This window comes from Durio zibethinus, chromosome 11, assembly GCF_047325235.1.
Source record: "Durio zibethinus cultivar Kanyao isolate XHJ-2024 chromosome 11, ASM4732523v1, whole genome shotgun sequence".
NCBI classification, from domain to species: domain Eukaryota; kingdom Viridiplantae; phylum Streptophyta; class Magnoliopsida; order Malvales; family Malvaceae; genus Durio; species Durio zibethinus.
This window is the reverse complement of record NC_143172.1, coordinates 13,551,835-13,562,276: the sequence shown is the minus strand read 5'-3', so window position 1 is coordinate 13,562,276 and position 10,442 is coordinate 13,551,835. Positions and strand designations below refer to the sequence as shown.

Below are 10,442 nucleotides of genomic sequence, written 5' to 3'. Positions count from 1 at the left end.
GTAAGTGACGAGGAAGGGTTTAAGTGTTGAAGAATGGCTGATAAAGGGGCTACAAGGACTAGGGCTGGGTTGGTGAGGAGCTTGGTGCTTGTGTCACGGACCTAAGGAAGAGTCCTGAATCCCACATCGAACATAATAGGAGGGTCACTGAGGTATAAAAGGGTTCATACCATTTTCGCCTTGTGAGGCACCGTTTGTAGGACAAAATCATGAGGTCATGAGGGTCAGAACGGATAATACCTCACAAGGGTGTGAACCGTGGCAGGAAGGTTGATCTGGGACGTCGGAAGGGTGAATGCCCAGGTCCCGGAGCTGTGCGGGTTCGGAGCTTGAGTCTCGACCCGTGACAAGTGGTATCAAAGTCAGTCCTAAACCGTTCGATCCACGCCAAGCACCTCGAGGGAGGTAAGTAGGGTGGTCAGCCTCCATAACGAGGACGTCACGAGGTTGGGTGCGGGAAAATGTCACGGACCTAAGAAAGAGTTCTAAATTCCACATCGAACATAATAGGAAGGTCACTGGGGTATAAAAAGGTTTACACCACCTCCACCTTGTGAGGCACCTTTTGTAGGACAAAACCGTGAGGTCATAGGGGCCAAAGCGGACAATACCTCACAAGGGTGTGAACCGTGACAGGAAGGCTGATCTGGGACGTCGGAAGGGTGAATGCCCGGGTCCCGGAGCCGCGCGGGTTTAGAGCTTGAGTCTCGACCCGTGACAAGTGGTATCAGAGCCAGCCCTAAACCGTTCGATCAACGCTAAGTACCTCGAGGGAGGTAGACAGGGTGGCCAGCCTCCGTGACGAGGGCGTCACGAGGTTGGGTGCGGGAGAATGTCACGGACCTAAAAAAGAGTCCTGAATCCCACATCGAACATAATAAGAGGGTCACTGGGATATAAAAGGGTTCACACCACCTCCGCTTTGTGAGGCGTCTTTTGTAGGACAAAATCGTGAGGCCATAGAGGCTAAAGTGGACAATACCTCACAAGGGTATGAACCGTGGCAGGAAGGGTGATCTGGGACGTCGGAAGGGTGAATGCTCGGGTCTCGAAGACGCACGAATTCAAAACTTGAGTTTCGACCCATGACACTTGCAGGAAAAAAATGGATGTTGGAACCTCCCCCCCCTCTCCTTTAGTGTTTTCCCTTTAGTCTTTTTAATTTGTAAATCTCCATAATTGACAAAAATTCTAAGGTAGTTAAGCTCAAGCTCCTAATTGCAAGGTAGTGCCTGAAAATATTAGCCTTATATGGCCTGAATTGCCAGCATGATTTTATTTTTTTTATTTTTTTAATTTAATTTTAATTAATTTGATTAATTGTAAATAAAAATATATAATAATAATAATAATAATTAAAAATAATTAATCCGAATTAAATTTGAACTAATTCAATTCGATTTAATGCTTAAATCAACTCAAATAAGATTATGTAAATTAAAGATAAAAATCAAATAAATTTAAATTGATTTAAATAAAATTAAGTATCTATAATTTTTATAACCGATATTAAAATAGCCTTAAGAAGAATTAGAGGCTGATTTGGGAAACACAACTCTGCAATTTGTGGTCTCTCTGGCTCGCGTGCAATGAAACGATGGACCAGAGAACTTTCACTTTACCGATTTTCCATTTTGATTGGCATTAAACTTGGATGTTGGTCAAAAGCCTAATATTCAAAATTGGAATTCTTAATTTGACAAATATTCAAAATGTCTAATCCCCCCCCCCCCCCACCTTCTAAAAAAACCAATAGGAAGAATATTTCTTGGCCTCTGAGCCTCTCCCTTCTCAAGGGATGTCCGAAAAACAATCCGGACGGTTCAACTATTGGAAAACATGCGCTGAACTCATAGCTGTTCTTGAAGCTCTTTCCATTATTGTGGAAGCAAATGTTAATTTGCTATCTGATTTCGTAATTAAAAGTGACTCCAATCGATAATCTTGTGGTTAAACAAAGTGCTTAAAAATCCATACAACGATATTCTTAGTAGTTTGTATAATTTATATGTGAGTGTGGGGATTTTTTTTTTTTTTTTGTTTACTAGATTTTTGCCAACGCTTCACTTGTGGTATTTTTTAGGTAAAATATTAAAAATGCTCCTGAATTATAGTTCAATAATTATTTAAGTTTTAAATATTTTATTGCAATCAATGAAACTTTTAATTTTTTATTTTGGTTCAATTGAACTTTTAAATAGGCGGAATACAATCAATTGATAAAATTTAATCAATCAATTTGAAATTATAGTCAATTAAACTCTTAGAGATATTTAAAAAAAGGAAAGAATGTGAGAGAAAAAAAAAAGTTTTTGTTTTTAAGTTTTACATATATCAATTGCATAATACGATAAACTTTAATTCATTTTATTAATATCACATGAAATTTTATCTTAATTAATAAAAAATTTAACAGTGTTAATTTTTCATCCAAATAAATGCTTAATTGGATGTAAATTGATGTTGAAAAGGTTTATTAATTGTAATAAAAAATTAAGAATTTAGGAATTTGAATAATCTTTTAATTATAGTTCAAGAGCTTTTCTTATTCTCTAGCCTATTTTTTATTTGTTAAAAGTTATTTTAAAATAGATATTTAATGAAAATACACAAAAATTTTATTATAAACAAATAGTAGATATTCTCCAAAATAGTAATTTGTTACTTTTAATGAAAATTTTGTAAAAACAAAAATACAAAATAGTACATAATGTCGACAAAGTCATTTAGTTTGAACTTTTGATATATAAACTAGAAATAAATTTTTAATGATTCAAAATTAATAATTTATACTTTTACAAAGTACGTAAATATAAAAAAAAAATTAAAACTAAAATTGAACTTTTAAATATATAGAAAGTATATTCATAATTTATATTTATGTATAAAAAATTTAAATAATTACACCAAAAAAGCATATATTGATGATAACAATTTATATTTGATTCATAAATATTTATACTGCTCAATATATATGAATCTAAACTAAAAATATTAAACTTAAAATGACATTAAACATTAATTACATTCATCCAATCCAACGATCACATAATTTGTTAATAAAATAATGGACTTTTAATTTCAATGATAAGGATTCAATACCTAATATTCTCAAATACAATATATATATATATATATATATACATTCATCTATAATTAATTAGATTCATGGATGCCATAGATTCAAGAATAATTAAATTTGTGAATAATTAGATTCATGTAACTTAAAATATAATATAATATAAAAATTATTAAATATTCATGAATGCCCTGTGGTAGTAAATGAAACCATGATTAGTATAATTTTAATATAATGTATAAAAAATAGTAATATTTAATGATAATTTTAAATTTAAAATTCAAACAATTTTATTGTTTATTCCCTGAAATATTTTAAACTTAACACGATTAATTGTAATTTAAAATCTCTTTAAAGTGTAATTAATCTATTTTATAATTTTATCCTATTGACGAATGACATCACCCCAATTAATTTTTTTAATTTTAAAAAATTTACTATTTATTAATATTTACAACATGTAATATGTAATATTATATTCGAATTAATTAAATTTAATTTAAGTCTCAAATATACAATTTACATTGCAATACATAAGCTAATTTTAATGTTTCTATTATTATTATTACTACTTTTATTATATTATATATAAAGATAAATTTAAATCTGTAAATTAAAAATTAGATTGAAAGTAATAACTAATTTTATTATTATTATATGATATAATAATAAGTAACTAAAAATTTATTAAACCTATAACTAATATTGAACTTAATTTACTCGATCCATTTTTTCAACACAGATGAGTAAAGCCATATCATTTCTTTCAGCCCATTTTACTCGCTCCATTTTCTTGAACCCATATAACTATTTGGTTGGCCCATTTTATTGACGTTTACAGGGAAGCAAGTCATTTTGCGGACTCCCTAGGTTTCATCATAATTTTGATTTTGCGGCTTTGGTTGTAACTCGGTTCTTTATTAATTTTTTTTGTCAACACTTTTCCATTACTCTGTTCTTCTCTATTAATAATATATTTATTTTTCAAAAAATAATATAAAACTTATCTTTTATTACGGTTTAATATACCATTCTTAAGTTTACATAACCTTTTTTTTCTTTTTCACATTAAAACGTTACAATTGATTAAAAAAAAAAATGCATAAACTATAAAAGATATGCATTGCTTTGTTATGGATTCCACTTTTTCTCATATATATAATTGTGTTTAAGATCAAGTGAATCAAAATTTTTGTTAGATTTAATCAAAATAGAAATTGTATTGTTCTTTTTTTATTCACATCATACATTAGGAAGGGAAGAACTTGGTTTGAAACCAAATCATTTATATTACAATTAAGCATTTTAATCACTAAGCTAAGAGCTTGAGGATTCAGTAGTTGGAATTTATACCTTGTATTTCTTCAAAACTCCGATGAGTTTGAAAGTTGCTCCCACTGAAAATATTGGAAATCATATTTGTACTATAAGAAAGCTTGGTATTTCAATTGTTTTATGAATTTCTATCCGTTGTTAATTTGAAATTCTGCAAAGTATATTAAAATTCCATTTGGTCGATATTTTTTGTATTTTTTTTGTTTTTAATAAAAATAAATAAATAAATAAAATAATAGAGAGCAAATGGAAAAAAATAATGAACATGTTCAAGACGCTTTTAGATAGAGTAAGATTTTGATAAGAGTTTTAAATTCAAGATAGGATTCTCTTTATTAAAAAAGGTTTAAAAGAAAAAAAAAAAAAAGTTACAAGGGGAAGAAAACAATTCCAATCCTGGATTTGGAATTTGGAACCCCTTGACATTCACTTAAAATTGAGTAACAACATAATTAAAACATAATGCGAGACCAAAGCTTGGTTATAAAAAGATAATAACCGTGAGAGAATGATGATTTTGTATTCTTTTGGAATGGGGAAAATGAAATTTAAGAAACCCAGCTTGGCATGGCATCCACATCTTCAACAGCTTTTTCTGTCGGGACATGTTGACAATTCACGTATTTCTCGTGAATAACATTACTGTCCATTAGAATTTCCCGCAAACAATGGCACCAAATTGATGATCATTTTTGCCCAAAACTTGTCCTTTCAAGACAAGGCAGCGCTGAGTCAGGCACATGGTAAGAAGGCCCACATTAAATACTTGCACAAATTTTGGACCCGCTATTCATGGAAAAGCCCATAATAATCACAGTTCTAACAATACGCAAACTACCAGAAAGAAGAAAGAATTTAACAATGTCAACAAGCCATGTTAATGCCTTTAATTAAACTTGTATGATAATACAAGCAGGTGGATGAGCAAAAAGTAAAGTGATAAAAGTTGGGATAGATTGAGGGTAACCGATGAGGACTGATCAGATATTTCAGAAGAATCAACAGCTAGTGGCATTCCATCGCTGTTTAGAGTGCAGGATGAAGGGTTGGAACCATCTTTGCTCGTCATAATCGCTCGTAAAACTGCAGAAACTGTTCGAACGTAAGCAGTTCGATTCTTTGCGAGAAGCCATGTGAGACCCATCAGCTGGCAATCTTTGTTGCGCATTTTGGTGGTCCTCTCCTCTGAGTTGCTTGAATTCCAAGTATTCTTCTTGTTGAGCTGCATCAAAATTATTGTCCGTTACAAGAGAAATACTGAAACAGTGCACTTTGTTGCCCATTAAATTAAGACAAGTTTGGTGTAGGTTTTGAACAACTAATTAATTAGTTGGTACAACATCTAATTAAAAATCAATTTCTAAGCTTCCCCTTTGAGCCCTTGCTAGCCAGCAACTCTACAAACTGTTTAAAAGAATCAAACCAACTCAAATTTAACATCAAAAGGCTATTAATCTTGTGAAAAATATTGTTTCTACACAGTTTAAGAAACTGTATTAGTACTATCAATAATTTCTTCTGTTTTTTTTTTTTTTTTTTTTTTTTTAATTAAAAGAGGGAGCACTAGGATTCAAACCTAAGATCTTTACCACACCCTGCCCATCCATGCCACTTGGTCATAATTGCAATCAATACCGACAAAAATCTTTGGATGCATTTGGAATTTTGATATATTGCCAAACTCCAGCAAATAATCTCAGATTATGATGGCTTCAATTAATAACAGTACATATAAAAAGAAAGTTGATTAATAAGCTAATCCAACAATATACATTGTTTTCATCTTTTGTCCCCATTGGCTTAATTAGTATGAACTCTTAGAACTACATTAATGTTTGAACAATCCTAAAATAATGCGAAAAAATTGATCTGGTGTTCATTTCTGTAATCAATGCTGATGAACAGTATAATACCAATACAGTATAATGCCTCGTCCATAAAGATTAATCTCCACCCGGGGCGTAGAATGATAGAATTCACTCTTAAGAAATGTAAAATAGGCATGGATTCTTCATTTGCTGAGATTAGATTTCACCCTTTTAGCTGCGTGTGTAGTGGCCATATAAAATAATCTAAAGAAAAGGAAAGGGAAAACTACTTTACCAATTAGCCAAAGTGAAACTAAAATCCCCAACTTACCAATCAAGGAAGAAGAGAAGAAAAACCTAATTAGATCAAGTTCAGTGGAAAATGAAGCTAGAAAACTTACCAAATGCAGACTTTTCAAGCACTTGTTGCATCCTCCAAGACCAGGAAATCCATTAACATTAGTGCTGCTACTTAAGCAATTTCTTTCCAATCTCTCCACATTCTCATCCCCAACAAGGTTCCCCTCTTTGTTCACTGAGAATGCCTCAGGGCAACTCAATGGGTGTAGCCTGATGCCACAGTAGCAATATACCACATCACATGTCTCATTTGGTTTAGTCAACTCTATCCCATTCTGTCTCAAAGCTTTTCCTAAATCATCAACACATGTTTCCGAGTCATCTGGTAGCAGTGGCATGTCATAAGATGGGGTATGTCCTGCCACTGCTGGTGCTACTCTGCCAGCCCTGCCAAGGGCAGTGGCAGAGTAGGCGGCATAAAGCCATGCCGCAAGTACAGGGCAGCAGCGGCTGTGGTGGAGCTGCCCTCTGACCCCATTATTTTTCTTAGTGCCACATGCACTTTTTATGCCGTGAAACAGTTCTTCAGGTAGGTCTAGTGGACAACCAACAACATTTGATTGTTCTGGAAATGCAGGGATTGTTGCCGGAGGTGATGTTGTTATAGGAAGTGGTTGAACATTTTCTGGGTCTGGATTGGATGCAGTGAAGGAAACAGATAAAAAAATGTTGAAAAAGAGGTAGATGAAGAAAAGAAAGAATGAGGAGTTTAGAGACATTGATGAAGGGGCAAAGGTTGTCCGGACGAGAAATGTGGAATCATTGGGGGGGGGGGGGGGGGTTGATAAGCTTTTCTTTCTTTCTTTTTTTTAATGATTAAATAAAGCTATGGTGCGATAGTGGTGGTAGGGCATGGCGGTTGGGACAAAAGAAAGGAAGAAAGAAGTGGGGTTCGGACAGCAGAGGCAGTGGGGTTGGGAAAAGTTTGGCAGTTTGCTACCTCGGGTAACTTTTAAGTTTCAAGAATGGTTCCTAGGGGGGATTAGGAATAGTATCATGAAGAAATCATTCATGGAGGAAAAAAAAAGTTTGATTTCCAAGGTGTTTATATAATAGTAGTAATGATAGATGGATATGATCCTATTTTTTTGTACCGAACTCTACTATTAATTAAAACTTAAAAGATACTAAGTGAGAAATGTGAGGTACTGCTGGTGGGATAAAAAGAAAACCAGTACAATTGTGTTCCAATTTGTATTTGATCAGCGAGTGAAGTTTGGTGGAAAAAGTACAGAGTTAATAAATGAATAAATAGCAAAAAGAAAAAGTAAAAATTAAAAAACAAAAGATAAATAGTTAATAAAATGTACTTGCTAGCGTGATTTTATCGATGATTTGAAAATTATATGCTACAATCAAATCTCGAGCAATTTATTTCCTGTTTTTGAAAAATGGAAGTATTGATTTGGTGTCAAAATTAACACTTTGATAACAAGGAGAATTAATGGAGAGGAGAATTTGGTACAACTACACAGCTTACAAATTAAACAAGCCATCGATATTTCTGTTAGATGGTTAACTATGATCATTTTGGAATGCAAATTAACAATGGTCTCAAATTGAATTTTTAAGAAGAAGATTAATAATGACTACTATGTTTGGGAGGGAGGATAGAAAAGGAGGGAACGATAGAAAATGCTTAATTTAATAGTTGAAAGTGGAAATTCAGATCAAATGTGTTATTTTGTAACTCAATCATTGGATAAAATTTTTTTCTTCTTATCTATCAAGTGGAGTGTAAATAATTGATGGATTATAATAAATGAAAGAAATGGCAATTTCTTGTATTTTATGACTAAACCATTTTCTTTAATAAATAAAAAAAAATTATTTGATTTATTGTCAATAAATTTTTTTAATTTTATAAATGAAGCTAAGAAATTGATACATATTTTTTTAATTAATTTTTAATTTTTTGAATATATCTCATTTATACTAATTTTACTTGTAAAATCTAAAAACTCTATTTTAAATGTATTTGATAATTTCTCTTTAAAAACTATTTTTATTTACCAAAAACTAAATTTGTCCACATTCCAGACAATTTAGTGGTTGCATAGCGTTATCTAAGTTAGCAAAATTAGCTGTTTCAATAAACAGTGGTAGCCTCTTGTACAAGTGGATGTTATCCATAGAATGAATATTTTTGTAAACTTAATAATGCATGATTTTTTTTCTTTTTTTTTTTTTTGGAGGCTTCAAGAAAGAACAATGTTGGGCAAGGTGGAGCCTTTCAAGGATAGTGATTGCTAAAACTTGAAATAATATCTGAAGATGAAAGCCATGAATTCCCAAGATGCATAAAATGTATTGCAGGACATGATCAGTTGACTGTTCACCGGGGAAAATCCCATATTACAAATATTATAGCTTATGCTGTTTTCTTGTTCTCGGTTTTGGCACTGTATCCATTTCAAACTAAGTAATTTAGGTGTAATTCTTGGGAAAAAAAAAATGGGACCCGGGTCACGTGGGGCGCGGCTAATAGAGGTACAGCGTCAGTTCGATTTTTCTTCTATTGGGTTGGCATTACTAGCCCTCTGCCAGAAGATAAATAAAGGTATTTTTCCATAGCTCCACTAACTAATTACAGCTAAATGGCCCAAACATTAGCTACGTTTGCCAAGCATTTTAGTTTAGTTGAGAAGGATGTGGTCGAGACGAAGGTTTTGTCTATAAATTGAAATTTTAAGTATTAAATTTTTAATATTAAATTTGCTATGTAATAAATTTGAATTATAAAAAATATTTGATATTTTATTAAAAATTAAATATTGAATATAAATATATGAGAATGATTTAAATTACGTAAGTATAAAAATTTTTAGTTTTATATTATTTTCTAATCATTAGGTTTAATAGATACAAAAAATGGGATTAAATCATTTTTTTTTTATTTTCACTTACCTCTTTCATATTTAAATTTATTGATATCAATTATTACAAGAATATGTAAAATTAAAAAATTTTACACTGATATAAATTAATTCTTCTTCTATATATATATTATTTAATAACGGTAAAATGTTAAATTGTGAAAATATATTATTTTATTTTTTATCTTTATTTTCATTGCAAATAGTGAAATAGTATTTTTAGGAAACAATAATTTAAAAAATAAAAGATAAGTGGTCAGTAGATTTTACCTACTTATCTTATTCAATAATTTTTTTATTAAAAAAATTTTAAGTAAATTTTAAAATGTATTATCAAAAACATTAAAAAAATTACAAATTTTCATTTTAAATGCAATGAAAATTTTCAATAGTTTATCAAATAAGGATATGTCTGTAACTAATAAGAGCTATTATATTTTTTTAATCCTATATACATTGTCGATGTATTATTTATACTTTTCATAAATGAGTTTATATCATTGATATGTGATCATTTAGGTAATTATATCAAATTTTCGACCTTTTTCTTTATATTCAAATGGTAGAGAGATCTTTTAAAAAGGTTGTTCAAGTTCTGATTCAATTGCATTTGAATAAGACTGATATTATTAAAAAAATTAAAAATATATTTTTATATTTATATTTAAATAATTTTAAATATATTTTAAAATTAAAATTAAATAATATTTTGAATGATTCTTTCAAAACTCCGATTTGAAAATTCCTAAATAATCCAACTCAATTTGATTTATGAAATTGAAACTTATTAATTATATTAACTAGTTTATAAGTTTAAAATTTCAAAATGCTAATAAAAATATTCTGAGGATCGAATTGGGACTCATCAGATAATCCTTTCATAAAATTAAAATCTGAGTCGACTTCGCCAATCCATTTAAGTATTACTTTATTAATAACAAAATAAAATTTAATATATATACTTTATATTTTAAAATTAAATTT

General features: G+C 30.6%; 1 protein-coding gene across 1 annotated transcript; it reads right to left on the bottom strand.

Annotated features, from left to right (window-relative positions):
- Positions 1-5,203: 5,203 nt before the first annotated feature.
- Positions 5,204-7,418, bottom strand: LOC111290798 (GPI-anchored protein). Its single transcript, XM_022882275.2, has 2 exons — positions 6,624-7,418; positions 5,204-5,636 (listed from the first exon to the last, which is right to left on the bottom strand). Exons 1-2 carry the CDS (start codon positions 7,299-7,301, stop codon positions 5,301-5,303), a joined length of 1,014 nt encoding a protein of 337 aa, XP_022738010.2. The 5' UTR covers positions 7,302-7,418; the 3' UTR covers positions 5,204-5,300.
- Positions 7,419-10,442: the final 3,024 nt, after the last annotated feature.

Coding starts and splice junctions, on each gene's coding strand:
- LOC111290798 (XM_022882275.2), bottom strand. CDS start 7,301: ATGTCTCTAAACTCCTCATTCTTTCTTTTCTTCATCTACCTCTTTTTC. Junction 5,637..6,623: donor GCTTGAAAAGTCTGCATTTG/GTAAGTTTTCTA, acceptor ATTTTGATGCAG/CTCAACAAGAAGAATACTTG.